This window comes from Petaurus breviceps, unplaced genomic scaffold (assembly GCF_028583685.1).
Source record: "Petaurus breviceps papuanus isolate PSGF00001 unplaced genomic scaffold, PetGlider_PUasm1.0 90903, whole genome shotgun sequence".
Classification (NCBI taxonomy): domain Eukaryota; kingdom Metazoa; phylum Chordata; class Mammalia; order Diprotodontia; family Petauridae; genus Petaurus; species Petaurus breviceps.
In genome coordinates, this window is record NW_027187376.1 from 18,889,710 (window position 1) to 18,904,965 (window position 15,256).

A 15,256-nucleotide genomic window follows, 5' to 3' on the forward strand; every position below is an offset into this window, starting at 1 on the left:
CTTAGTAAATTTCTAAGAGGCAGAATGAGACCCTAGAATAGTGGCAATCAAAATTAGGTGTTTAATTTCTCATGAGGCTTTTTGAGACACAGTTCAAATGTCACTCCCTCCAGAAAAACTTTTCTCCTCCAATATGAAAATGACCTTTTCACTTTGGTCTGAGAGCACTTTGTGCCTTTTATACATACACTGAGTTTTTGTATTCTGGGCACTTTTGTACATGTCTCATTTCTCCTGCTAGATTTGAATTCCCTTTAGCCTTTAATACAGTGTTGTGCACAAAGTAGGCAGTCAATACATATTTGCTGAATGACTGAATGATGATAACAATAAATTTGCCAGAAATGAAACAACTCCAACCTCTTTTGGCCACCTCAAGCAAAGTACTTATCAGACCAGCACTGGCAGATAATTCCAAGAATGAGCATTCTCAATGGAAAACACATTGTTTTTAATTTCCTGTTTGGTAAATTCAGAAAATGTTAGTATAAATATACCAATAGTTTATCTCAAATACTGGAAAGGTTCATAAGGGAAGTGATTAACTCTGTGGTGACCAGTGCCCAAGTCAGATAGGATACAACAGTCATACTTTTCATTCAGAAGCCAACTAAGTGGTAGACAGTAGATTCTGTAATCTTTCCTGTGATGTCTGTTAATACTATTTCTAAACACTAGGTGGCAATGGACTAAAGAATAAAACAAAATTCTCATGACTCTGGAAAACAGATTTAATCAATAAGATATTATGTAGTAACATGAAGCTGATTCATTTCCATACTTGCAATAGCATTCCTCCCCTTACCTGGAAAGAGGTCAGTACATCTCATAAATATTTCCCAGTAGATTAGGCCAAGTGCATACATGTCTACTTGTTTTAGAGCGGACTCACAGTCCCTCAGGTTCACTGCTCCTTCAAGCACTTCTGGTGCCATATATCGAATTGTACCAACCTAATGAAACAAAAGGGATATTTTCTGAAATTATTACATATTCTAGTGAATAAAAGCACTAACTGGAAGATCCATAGATGTATTATTTGTTGCATGAATTCAAAATAGTCACTTAACTTCTGTGCTTCCATTTTCCAGCTATAAAATGTCGATCTGTTATGTATAGATTACTTTAGAAATATATAAAATAAGTATCTTAGAAAATATATGTGCTTCTACAAAGAAAGGTGATCAATAAAAGTTCAAGTCCTTAGCATTAATTTCAGCACTTCTTTAATATTTCTGTTATTGTCCTTCACTTAATACTTACTGATTTCCACTTGATAAGCACAGTTAACTTTTCCATCACATTTGCCTAGTGATTAATTTTTATTGCATATTTAAATTAACCAAGAATATTATTCCAATGAAGTCCATCATTTTTATACAGCTTTTGGGATGGAAATGCTCTAATGGCTCTTCCTTTTTAGTTCTGGGAATCATGAAGAGCATATGTCTAAATGACCTGAGGTCCCGTTCAATTCTAAAATATACGAATCTATGTTTTAAATACATATTCCCAAGGTCAGGGATGATCACATTAGATTCAGGAATATTTTTTAAAATTTATCTTCCAATTCCTATCAAAAGGAGGCAAGAAGGAATATTTGTGACAAGTGATAGAAGGTGTTAGCAGTGGTAAGGTTCCCTTCTCTGTACCAGTGACAATCACCTTGGGGCACATCTCTTTGGAAAGGATCATCACCATCAATTAGAAAACACTAATAATGATATATCCTGTGCAACATACTGACATTTGCTACCTTTCAGAATGAAAACAAGCAAAAAGAACATGAACTCAAACTTGTTTCAAACCTGCTCAAAAATACCCTTCTGTTTGCTTGTCAAAATGCACTGGCATAACAATGATTTCCAAAAGGAATTTAGTTGGCTAAGTCAATAGCTGCCAAAAGCTGTAATGGGTTTAAAGTACTAATAACTAGTAAGATTAAAAAAAATCTTCACTAATAACAACAATGATTTAATAAATACACAAGAGGTGATGGTACAGAAGGTACACTCAAGAGGTTAGGTTTTTCTGATGTCTCATTTTCGTATATCTCAGTAAAGCTCACCTCACTTATTGCTGCATTGTCCTCTTCTCCAGGGCGAACAAGCCTATTTCCAGTTAGCCTCATGGACAATCCAAAGTCACTAATGACACAGGTTCCATCGTTCTTTACAAGAACATTTCGGCTATTTAAGTCTCGATGGGAAATTGCAGGTTTATAATGATCTGTTTGGATAATTTCAAATGCTTATTGATATTTGAATAGTTCCATAGGAGATAAAAACAGCACTTTGCTAAGTAGATGATACATAAAGAGAGCAGCCTATCACTTCCTATCCTACCAATTTTTATTAAAAAAAATAACACAAGCAATCATTTTCTCAACTCATTAATCATTGATTTCTAACAGTCACACCTGATTGTTTAGAAAGGGTTAATTAAGTATAAACTCATTTGGTGAAACTAATGGCTAATATGTTGCTTATTAATTCCAAAACAAACTAGTTTTATCTCCTGGGTGTGGCAATGGGGAGTTAAAAGAGGTAAATGAAGGTGAATTATTTTTTTTACAAATGAAAATGCATGCTTGAAAGGATAACAATTTAAAACACTGCAACGATCCCTATAATGTAAAAAAAGATTAAGAATTCCTGCTTTACACCAATGAAATCATGAGTCCTATCCAAAGGACTTTAAAGTGAAAAGTAAAGGGGAAGGAGTAAAAAACTGTCTATGTATACACACCAAGCTAGATATCCCACAGTGGGGCTGTATCATAGGAAGAATAGTAGTAGCTATAAAATTGTTTTTTGCCTCTTTTTTTGGGAGGGCAATTGGGGTTAAGTGACTTGCCCAAGGTCACATGGCTAGTTTTTGTGTTAAGTGTCTGAGGCTGGACTTCAACCCAGGTCCTCCTGACTCCAGGGCTGGTGCTCTATTCACTGTACCATCTAGCCATGGTGAAATAGGGTGTAGCTTAAATATAGAAGAGAAATAGAAAGGAGGCAGAAATAAACCCCATGGTCTCAGAGATCACTACACAACGAATAAACAAGCATTTACAAAGTGTTTACTATGTGGCAGGCACTGTGGTAGGTGCTGGGGACCAAAAATAAAAACAAACAGATTTGCTCCCCAAAACTTTACATTCTATCAGAGGAGAACAGGAAGACACATACATGTATATAGAATATTTACAAAATAAATTCCTAGTTCTAGGAATCATGAGCTATACAAATGACTTTTGAGGTGCCTTACAAAATAAATAGAAGTTGGGGAGGGGTTCCCTAACAGCTGGGGAATTCTGGAAAGGCCTCATTTTAAAAGTTAGGCTTGAATTGATCTTGGAAAGAAAACAGGTATTCTAAGAGGCAGGTGGGATAGCCTCTGCAAAGGCAGGGAGACGTACAAATTATGGGTAACAAGCCACATGATCTAGGGGCTCTAACTTGAGGAGAAATATTTAACTTTATAGAGATCACTAAATTGGTGAGAAGAGACACAATGGGAACATTGATCTGGAATGGTATAGCATTCAAAATTCCCCCTAAACTCTTTCCCCTATCTTAACCTTCCTATCAGTGTAAAAGGCACCACCAACATCACATTCCCCCAGGCTCACAAACTAGGTGCCATCCTTGACTCTTCAATTTCTCCCTTTAAATGTAATGTCTTTAAGTAGTGACTACTAAAAGTAACGACTTATAATAACAGAATCCATGGGTTCTCTTCATAGGAAATTTTGGCTAAAGACTTTGGAGGCAGCAAAAAGCTATGTGAAATGAGGTTGGGTTTACAGAGTACATAGCTTAACGTGCTTTTAACTTTTGAAAATCTAGCTATCACATGAGATTTCTCACTATCTCTCACCCCCACAGCCAGTCTGTTGACAAGATCTATTGATTTCACCTTCGCAACATCTCTCAAATATGTTCCCTTCTCTCCTCTGACACTGCCACCATTCTAGCATAAGCTCTCATCCCTTCATGTCTGAACTATTGCAATACTTATTGGTAGGTCTGTCTGCCTGCCTCAAGTCTCTCCCCACTCCAATCCATCCTCCACACAGCTGTTAAAGTGATTTTCCTAAAGCACAGGACAGACTAGGCCCTCACTGATTGCAGTCTCGCTCCACACTCCCCCCCTCCTCACCCCTTTACTCCTGCTCCTGGCTCCAACTTAATAAACTCAGGGGCTTCCTATTTCCCACAAGATCAAATACAAAATGTATGGGGCAGTGTAATGGGAATGTAAATTTGAAGATCTTCCCTGCCCCTAGGCTAAAGTGCACCTGGAGCCTGGGGTGGGAGGCTTGTTTTTCAGTAGATACTTCTAGATTGGCCAGTGAGTCAATAAGGTGGTTACATTCTCTGAGCCAGGAGAAGGCTATATAAGCCCTGATGTGTAGCTTTGTTTTGGGGCTCACTTTGAGAAGTGTTCTGTGATTTGATATGGATTCTGGGAAGCTGCTGTCCAGAGCCCTCTGGCTTTGAAAAACCCAGATGTTGAAACCCAGATGGTGATTTGGTATGGATGTAATGGCTGGACAGTTTGGAAATCTGTCTACTTGATCTGTTTCTGTCTTGATAATTCTGTCTGTATACTTTGAAGTTTGGGGTGCTGACCTCTTTCCCCTGAACTAGGTAAATGAAACATCTATGACTGATTAAAGTAAGCTTGTTAACCCATTTTCAGTTGCTTTCCTTTAACAAAGCAGATCCAAGAACCTGTATTGGCAGCAAACCCTGAGGAAGCTTGGGGTGCTTGCCACTACAGGCAGCTAGGTGCCACAGTAAATAGAGCACCGGCTGGCTCTGGAGTCAGGAGGACCTGGGTTCAAATTCGGCCTCAGACACGTGACATTTAACTAGCTGTGTGACCTTAGTCAAGTCACTTAACCCCAACTGCCTTGCCTTCACCCTCCAAAAAACGAAAAAACAAAAAAAATCCAAATGCAAAATGTTCTGTTTAACATTCAAAGTCTTTCATAACCTAGCCCCCACCTACCTATCCAGTGTTCTTGGACCTTGCTCTTGAACATATATTCTTTGATCTAGTGACATTGACCTCCTGGTTATTACTCATGAGTCACTCCATAGCTTGGCTTAGGGCATTTTCTTTGGTTATCCTCTATGCCTAGAGGGCTCTCCCTTCTCATCTCTGCCTCCTGGCTTTCTTGATTTCAAAGTCTTAACTAAAATCCCATCTTCTACAGGCTTTCCCAACCCCTATTAATTCTAGTGCCTTCCTTCTTTTAATTATTTCCTATTTATCCTATATCTAAGCTACAGCCTATATTTAAGCTTTATTTATATATATTTGTTCATAAAAAATATAGTAGGTTGTTGGGGGTTTTTTATATAGTGACAAAGAACTTGAAACTAAGGGGGTAACCATTGATTGGCTGAACAAAAATATGGTATATGAATTAAATGGAATATTAATGTGCCATAAGAAGTGATAAAGGGGACAGCTTCTGAGAAACCTGGGAAGACTTCTAGGAACTGAAGTGAGCAGAACCAGAAGAACAATTTATACAGTAATAAGAATCTGTTGCTAAGTATAGCACTATTAAAAGTATAGAGGGCATGCTCCATCGACTTTGTTAACACATAAATGCATGACACAATACAGCTAACATTAAACATCAGAGGAAGGATATAAAGTGCTCTCCATAGGCTAGAACACTGGGCTAAGTTAAATACACTGAAGTTTAATAGGGATATATGAAAAATCTTTTAAAGGAACTGATCATCAACACTTCACCAGGTCACTCCATTTCTCTCATTTCTCTTTTGTCAGTGTTACTAAACTGTGACAGGGAAATTTGTTTGGCTTGGTATGCATATTTGTTACAAGTGTTTTGGATTTATTTTACTCTTTTCATTAAGGGGAGGTGGGAGAGAGAAAAATGAGACTTGTTATTTAAGAAAAAGAAAAATTTCTAAAAAGATTTGTACAAAAGATGGAAAAAGCAAAGAGAAGAAACAAAGGCTAAAAACAAAAGTGTGACAAGGTTCTAAAACAAGCAGTATCAGGTGACTGAATGATTCCATTACTGATCACATACTTCAAGAAGGTGAAAGACAAAAAATAAAAGTCTACTATATGTAGCAAAATACTCATCATGGCACTTTTTGTGGGAGCTGGAAACAAAGTAGACCTATCACCTGATGAATGGTGAACAAACTGATATATAAATATAATGTAATATTATTGTGCAGTATGAAACAGTGAATATGATAACTTTATACAGATATGGTGAGATTTATCTGAATTGATAAAGAATGCTAAACAGAACCAGAAGAATATATACAATGGTTATGACAGAAATTAAATGAAGAGATCACTAAAAGAAATTAAAATTCCAAAGAGCTGAAAACCCAATAGTGGTCCCAGAGAACAGAAAACAAAATATACCTCCCTCCTTGTGGCTGCTAGGCAAGGGGACTTACTCAGGCAAAATCTTGTCTATACTGTCATACCTGGTAACCGTGTTGATTGTTTTTGCTTAACTATTTTCTTCTTTGTTACAAGGAAGGGATTAATTCAGGGGGAGAATGAGGAAAGGTCTGAAGCTGTGGAGGAAGCATATCCAGAAATAACTGTGATTTAAAAAAAGGGATCAGGCTAGTGAGGATAGTGAAGGATAACAAAAATGACATTTACAAAAGTTATACTGAGGCAGAGAGGAGGATCCACAAAGGGAGAGCCCCTGCTCAGGATGGATGACATGAAGATGGAGACAGAAGAGATACCCAATTATTATTCCGCTTCTGCTTCATTGACAAGAGAACAGCCTTTGAACTAGAAAGGAGAGAATCAAAATTGTTAATAGGTAACTGATACTGAAGATAAGTGTGAAGAGAATAAATGATTACCCTATCTGCCCTCGAAGAGTCAAATCAGTAGGATAAAGCAAACTATGTCCTGGGATAACGAATGAACTGTTAATTATGACAGACATCTTTGCAAGATCACAGAAAATGGGAGATGTACTGTAAGACTCGAAAAGGTAAATGTACTAAATTTTGGATAAAAGGAAAAATAATGGAGTTTGCAAATTTTAGGCCAAAGGGCTTGACTTTGATTCCTGGTAAACTTCTAGAAAATATTTACTGAAAATTTGGTAAGTGAATATAAAGAAAAAGAACTGATCTTCAGCACTGCTTCATCTGGTCACCTCTAGACAATGCAAACCTGGCACAGTTTTGTTGATACAGGTTATCTAGATTTTAGCATATCATTCGACAAACGACTATGGAAATCTGGAGAAATCTGAGCTAAATGACAGTATGTTTAGGTGGATTTAGAACCGAATGAATGGCTAGACTCAAAGAACAATCATTAACAGCTCTACATCAGCTTAGAAGAAGGTTCTCAGAATCACAGAGTGCATGTTATCAGCTCTGTTAACACACACAAAAGCACGACATAATGCAGAGAAATGACTGGCATGTTAGATGTCAAAGGATACAGAGCAATCTCCACAGGTTATAGAACATGGGGCTGAGTTGAATAAACTGAAGTGTAATAAAGAAAAACTCGATCAAGTACAAAATGGAAGAAGTATGGTTATAGAGAAGTTTGTTTAAAGTTCTGAGGTTTTTTTTTTTGGTGAGAACTTAAGCAAGTTCAATTGAGCTGACAGTATGATATGGAAGCCAAGAAAGATAATCGCAGTGTCTAATAAATGCTTTTGCATAAATGAATGAAAGAACAGCATCCAAGATTAGGTACATGACTGTTTCTCTGTACTCTGCCTCCTCAGTCCACATCTGGACTGTTGTATTTAATTTCAGGTAACACATTTTAGGACACACACTAATAAACTGGAGTGTATTCAAAGGAAGGCAAACAGGATGGCAACAGATGCCAAAATCATGCCACATGAGGATGTTTAACCCAGAGAAGGATTGGCAGGAATGTGACAGGAGTAATTTGAAGGACTGTCATGATAAAGACACTGCTGTTGCACCCTGTGGACCAGACCCCTGAGCCTCAAAAGGTTCCCTGACACTGGACCTTTAGCACTTCTAACCCTTCCCATTAGCCCAGAAGCTCTTGTATATGTTGTCTTTCCCAATTAGAGTGTGAATACCTTGACAGCCGGGACTTTTCTATTAGTATCCCCAGCACTTAGGAGAAGACTTGGCAAACACTTAAATTCTTTTTCATTTGTTCACAGACAAATTATAGACATGTTCTGTTTAGTCCCAGAAGGCAAAGTTAAAAACACTGTGTGGAAGTTACAGAGAGATAAATTTAGTTTTACTTCAAGGCAAAACTTCTAATAATTAGATCTACCTGAAAATTAAGTGGACAACCATTGAGACTGGAGTTTCCTATTCATTTGAGGTCTTCAGGAAAAGACTAGATGACAACTTTTTTGGTATCATATAGATGGGAGCTTTGTTCAGGTATGTACCAGACAAGATGATTTCTTGGGTCCTTCTGACTCTGAGGTTCTATGATAGTCCTATGAAGGAAGAGAACACTGGCTGCCTGGGCCTAAAAAGTGACCAATCATGTATGAAGTCATGCCACTGATTTTTCAGTATATGAAGAATACAATAGCTTCCTAAGCTTTACACTCACTATTCCTGAAATGCTGAAATTCTAAATCACATTTATTACTGATATTGATGATTTAAATGTTTCTCTATGCTGTGCCCAGAAATAGAATAATCAGACCAATTGCTCTGATAGCTACCTGGTGATTTAATTAAATCACGAACACAATGAAAGTATTATGGTGAATGTGACTTATTAATTTTCAATTTTACCATTAAGAAAACTGAGGCAACTCTCTAAGACTATAAAACTACAGAACAGCTGAAGATCTGCATTTTCTTTACCAAGATTCCTTGGGGAGTGGTCAGGGTAATCAAGACCTATAGGTCCTGATTACCCTGACCACTCCCCAAAATCTCTAATGTATAGCAAAGCAATATGCACACACTTAATAAATGCTTGTTGAATTAAGTTATGCCAAAAGAAGACCAAACACTCCAAAAAAATCCAAATAAAATAAATTTCAAGCAATTTTTCTATTTTTATGGTACCTGAGTACCATAGCTGAGTAAACAATGTTATTTCTAGATACTGAACTAATACACTAAGCAGAGCTCCTACATCACTGTATTCTCTTGGGCACACATAATTCTCATAAAGATACTTGTGTCAAATAATCTATGCTATCAGAATATACACAGGCTTCTTTTTACATTAGCCGAGTAAAATCTAGTCTTCAAATAGCTGTAACATCAGTCCCACCACAATAATAACTCACATTTATAGAGCATTTTAAGATCTGTAAAGGGTTTGCCATATGTTATCTCATTTGCTACCTACAACAACTTTGTGAGGCAGATGCTTATTATAATCCTTATTACACAAATGAGGAAACTGAGGTTTTGAGAGACTAAATACCTTGTCAGAGCTGCACAGTGAGGAAGTTTCTAAACAAAACTCAAAACTGGGTCCTTCTGACTTCAAGCCCAGGACCCCATTCACTCTGACACATAGCAATTTGGGCAAAAAGACAAAGACCTACAACACTGATTGACTGATAAACATCTGGCCACAGTGAATAGTCCCAAACATGACCGAATATACCATTCCATCGGATACAATGAGGTGGTTTCAGCCTAAGCCTGTGATGAAAGCTCAACACACACTGACAGCACTTAAAATTGGCCAAGAGCTTCTGTGTTATTAAAAATATACTACAAGCTGCAGTTGCAGAGTCAGAAGAATTGTGGCTGGAGAAGCCTGGATGGGGTGAAGAGAATGAGGCAAGGAGAATCAATAGATCTCACAGTGTAGTTTGTTAAAGAAGCACCAGAGAGCTAAGACAAATGCATTAAGCTGGTGACACAAGCAAGGACAGTGGTCACTACTATACTAACGACATATACAGTGTCAAGATATCTAATTCAATGTAAATGGATGAATATAAAATATTTACTGCCCTAAAGTAATGAGAAAATCACGTAAAAGATCTAAGAAACCTGTATGACAACAAAGATTCTCAATAATATAGGTTCAGAGATGCTAAAAAGGCAAAGTACTAGGCTATCAATCATTAAGAAAATTCTTTAAGGAATGAAAATGCCTAAGAAAGTTTCAAAACAAGGAAGTATCAGAGCAGAAAGACTATGGGTGACTGATTTTTTTAAGGCAGTGTGTAAACAAATGTACCAAAGATATACTAACAAAAACCAAAACTGTTTTCAGAAACTGATGACCTAGGAAAACACCAAGACAAAGCATAAAGTCCAGAAAGATGAATTTTAAGTGAAGCCTTGGGCGAGTCACTTAAATTCTCAATACCCTTGTCTATGAGGTGCTGAAATGGAAGGTGTTGACCTGCACTGAGAGAAGTTTCCTCCACAAGGAGCTCCCTACACTGATGAAATCACATGTTTGGAATTCTGTCTTGATACCAAAACACAAACTACAGCAAGAAGTGCTGTGGGATGCGAAGAAAGTCAAGCTGAAGAATTTCACAGTCTGAGAAGTGGTGGTATATTTTGTATCTCAGAACAAGAAGCAAAAATCCCTCTTAACCTCAAAAACCACAGTAAGCACCAAACTATACATGTTCCCCAGTAAGTCCATTCAAATACCTGCCCAGACTGTAAGGTTTGGAGCTGTGGACACAGCAGCAGAGGCAGACACCAGACTCTTTGGTGACAATTCCAGCACCCAAACAAGACCCATAGAAAGGTCAGGAATGACTTCTGTTTGCTTTGGAGCTGGTCAGGGGTCCATCCAGTCTGGTATGGGTCTCTTATTGTTAGCATAGGCATCATTGGAGTAGTTTCAGGGAATGTTAACCCATGCTGGACAAGTTGCCAGATTTGTTCCTCTATGGGAGATTCACAAGGTTACAAGGGTAACCTCATAATGATCTATCTTCTATGGACAGAGAGAAAGCAAGATGTTGGGTAAACAGCCACTGCCCCTGACTAAGTTCTACTGTCTTTATGGACTTTGGTTAAAAACTTACCTGGATTCTAGCGTAAAACTTAATATATTGCCTCTTCAACATACAGCTTCCAAATCTCTCTTTGCAGACATGTTATTTATTTCTCCTTTAAGAATAAGTGACTATACTGTTCCCTAGCAACTTATACACCTTCTTTTATGTATCTGATTTTAAGAGCTGTACATTTAAATCTTTATTTATCATGTATTAAGGGTGCTACAGAAATTGAGGAAAAAAATGAGGTAGGTAATATTAATATGTTTTCATACAACATATGGGTAACAAAATTTGATTAAAAGACAAACTATAAGAAAAAATACCTCAAGTTACCCTGTTTGTACATACAAAAACTTTCATTTATGAAGAAACTGCCAAGTATATAAATCAAGCATGTATGTATATGTGCACATGTGTACATATATAATATGTAACACATGTGCTTATATACAAATACATGTATTTCTTTCTATCTACCCATCTTAGATGGTGAGGTCTTTCAGAAGCTCTTTAGGTGATTGTGTTGATTTTGTCAAGTAGGCCTAACTAAACACACTGGAAAAACTAAGGAAATAAAGAATGTCTATTGATTGGATTATGCTAAGAAAACTATAAAGGATGCTCATCTTGGGTATAAATAGAGCCTGCTTAGTTGCACCAACAATACAGAGAGAGAATGAAAAACAATACAGAGAGAGAAAAATTAAATAGGAATTCAATAAAAGATCCTAGAGTACCTCTGGGGAATTATATAGGCTATAACAAACAATACTACATAATTCCATTTCTTCTTTACTGTGTATTATTTCTTTCCAGAAATGTAGCAATGATGATTTTGGAGCAGTTGAAACATAAAGATGTCTAATTCCCAGAAATTGGGTTCATTACTAATTAACCATTAAAAAAACCCCATAACTTTTTTTTGCATTAAAATCTGATGGTAAAAATCATAAAAAATACAACTGTCTATCTTTTTCATTAAAACATCTCCTAGAATTAACAGTCACCCTCAATTATATTGTTTGTAGAGCAATTGATTCCTCTACAAAAGATCTATACCATCTTACAAAATAACAATTACAAAACTGCAACATACCCTTTGACTCAGGGTCTCTATTGATGGCACTGTTTACTAACGATATAACTAAAAGGAAAAAAGGCCCCATCTTTATAAAAAATATTCACAGCTGCTCAACATATTACAACAAAAAATCTGCTGACAATATTCCACTAACAGTGACTGGTTGAATAAATAAATCAGGTCATATCAATGTTACACAATATTAGTGAGCTGCGAAAAATGTCTATGAAGAATACAAAAAAAACCAGGGAAAGATCTATGTGATGAGATGCAGAGTGAGGTCAGCAGAGCAAGAAGAGTAAAAAGAAAACTATAACTGAACAACACCAACAAAGACCATGGTCCTTTCTAACATTCAGAAGGATTTAGAATCTGGAGGGAATCAGAAAGCAATATTGGTATTATTCTTCCCCTTTGTACATGGGACCTGTGATTTCTCCTGCATAGAGAACTCCTTTGTGGAATCTCCCTCTGCTGATGGTGACCATAAACTCATCTGTAGCTATAGAGCTGCCTGGGCCACTGGGCAATGGTCACATGAGTACAGATCAGATGCAGGACTTCAGACTGAACCTGGGTATTCCAAATTCCAAGGCTGGTCCTCTATCTATTACACTGTGTGTACCCTCTATTCTTATTTTGTTAAAATTTCTTTTTTTCCCCCACAAGCAAAATGTAAATAGCTTGAATGTGGGATTTTATTTGGAGATTGAGATAATATATGTCTTGACTGTGTTTTGAGAGTGATAAATTTGTAGAAACAATAACATCAAAAATGTCTCATCACATAGTTAAATATATGTTGTTTTTAAAAAACTCTTTTAGTTTATTTGAAAATTGTGATTTAGTACTTTTGTTTCTCTAAAATTATGTCCATTCCTCATCTTACCTCCTCTTGGTAATTCTGTGTGAAGGTATGCCAGGCCTCTGGTAACAGAATGTGCCAAACGACAAGAGCTTACCCAATCACTGGTATGAAGACTCAAATATTTGCACAAAGAACCCTTAATAAAAATAGAAACAGTAAAATCAATTATGATATCATAAATAAACACTGATCTAAAAAGATCTGCCTCAAAAGTAGGGTTTCTAGATTTGATTTTGTCCGTATTTTTACATCAAAATCAGCTCAACAGAACATCTGAAAAGCTAAGAAGACGATATTTTATAACATAAAGGAAAAAGAAGCATTTCTTCTTAAAAGTTTCTTTCAGAAATAAATTTCTATCATCATAAAGGAATAGAAGTTGAAGAACCTATTAAAAAAGATCATACAGAACTGGGAATGAGAGGTTTTGTTGTCTCTACTGAACTGAAGCATTTCTAAAACCATATTATAATGGTAATTCATAAAAGATGTCAATGGAAAAAGTGACCAAAGAAATGGGAGGTAGTTTCTTGGAATATTCTATTTCCTTTTTTACTGACTCATGTTTTTCTCATGTTTTACTGACTCATTTACTTTTCACATAATTAACTATTTTCAATGGACTCAGAAACAAAAAGGAGAAAAATGTATTTATTACAGTGGCTAATCAACCACAAAAACCAGGTTAAGTATGAAAATAAATCACACTTATGCTGACTAGAAAGATGAAAAAAAAAGAAAGTAAAAATTATGGTGGAAACATGTATGATCTAGAAGAAAGATACCTAGAAGATTATATTCTTTGGCATTTAAATTGTGTCTCATACCACTAGCATCTAAGATAACCTCTAGAATTCAAAATCCATAACTCATTCTATAAGACAAGTTCTTTTAAGGTTTAATTTGGTCTACTACAAAGAATGTTGTAATGAGTCTTTTGGCTCATCTATTATCTTATCAACTATTTTTTAAATAAAGATTTAATTTGCAATCTTACATGTTTTATGTTGTTTTTCTTCAAATATAAAAAAGTACCTTTGCTATAATTTCTTTGATATAAGCACACAGTATATGGGGGATTAATCAAATAATCAGTATTTTCTATTTCGTCTATCAAGAAATAATTCTTAAAATTATTTTTAGGTAAAAAGACAATTGCTATAAGTTGCACATGTAATTCTGAAACTGTCTCCTTATGCCTAAGATATATGATATATATATATTTCTCAGCTCTATTTTTTTTAAAGTACTTACATTGGGGTAATATTCCATCACCAACAAATACTCCATTCGTGCATCAGCAGTGAATCTTTCATCTCCAACAATGAAACGAGCAATGTTATCATGGTCCATAAGAGGAATTCGATAAATGTTCCTCTCATTGATAAAGTTTTGACGATTGGCAAAAGAAAAAACTTTTACAGCTACTGGACGCTCATCCAAGGAACCTTTATACACCGCTCCATATCGTCCCCGACCAATGAGCTGCAAATATTTAAGTAAAATCATGGCAATAATTCAAATGGAGTGCATGATAACTGAATAATTAATCTTGTCCTGTTGTAAGAATCACATATTTGAGTAAATGGGTCTTTTATTCCTGTTTAGTTTAATGATACCTAATAAGTAAGCAGACAATTAAAATGTCAATTAAAAAGTAATGTAGGGGCGGCCAGGTAGTACAGTGAGTAAGAGCACTGGCTCCAGTGTCAGGATGAATCTGGGGATCGAATCTGGGCTCAGACACTTAGCACCCACCCAAAAACACCTGGTCATGTAACCTTGAGCAAGTTACTTAACCCCGACTGCTTTAAAAAAAAAAAAAGTAATGTAGAAGCCAAGTGATTTTTACAGAATCTGCTGTCCCATCACATAGGATATCATTAAATGCAGTTCAGTTGTGAAACATACAGTTTTAAAGCATAACAAAGACATAAGTCATAAGTATTTTGTTCTTATTTATAAGAAAGTCTATTTCATTGGTTTATAGTGAATATTTTCCTCCTGTACTGTAAAACTAATGATCAAAAAATGTGTTTTAATCATATAATTTTATACCTTTTGACAAAGTTAAAAATGTTTTTATGAATATTCTAAACCATTAATGTTAAACATCTACTAAAGATATTGTTTTAAGGCAATATATAATAAATTCTCCTTATTCCTACTTACAAATTTATTTCCTCACACGTCATATATTGCTTTGCTCACTTATATTTCTCTTATATACTTATGTTCCATTTGAGTATTATATTCTCCTATCAAATGAGATATTTGTAAAATATGCTTAGCAAAGTACCTGGTACATAGTAGG

General features: G+C 35.9%; 1 protein-coding gene across 2 annotated transcripts in view; it reads right to left on the bottom strand.

Moving 5' to 3' along the window:
- The window catches only part of BMPR2 (bone morphogenetic protein receptor type 2), a 99,987-nt gene that overhangs the window by 23,894 nt on the left and 60,837 nt on the right, over positions 1-15,256 (bottom strand). For both annotated transcript variants that reach the window (XM_069075351.1, XM_069075350.1), the window contains exons 5-8: positions 14,197-14,427; positions 12,964-13,078; positions 2,069-2,229; positions 806-953 (exon numbers count right to left, since the gene is read on the bottom strand). In XM_069075351.1, the coding sequence (XP_068931452.1) occupies positions 806-953; positions 2,069-2,229; positions 12,964-13,078; positions 14,197-14,427 (655 nt within the window). The remainder of the gene's footprint in view (positions 1-805; positions 954-2,068; positions 2,230-12,963; positions 13,079-14,196; positions 14,428-15,256) is intronic.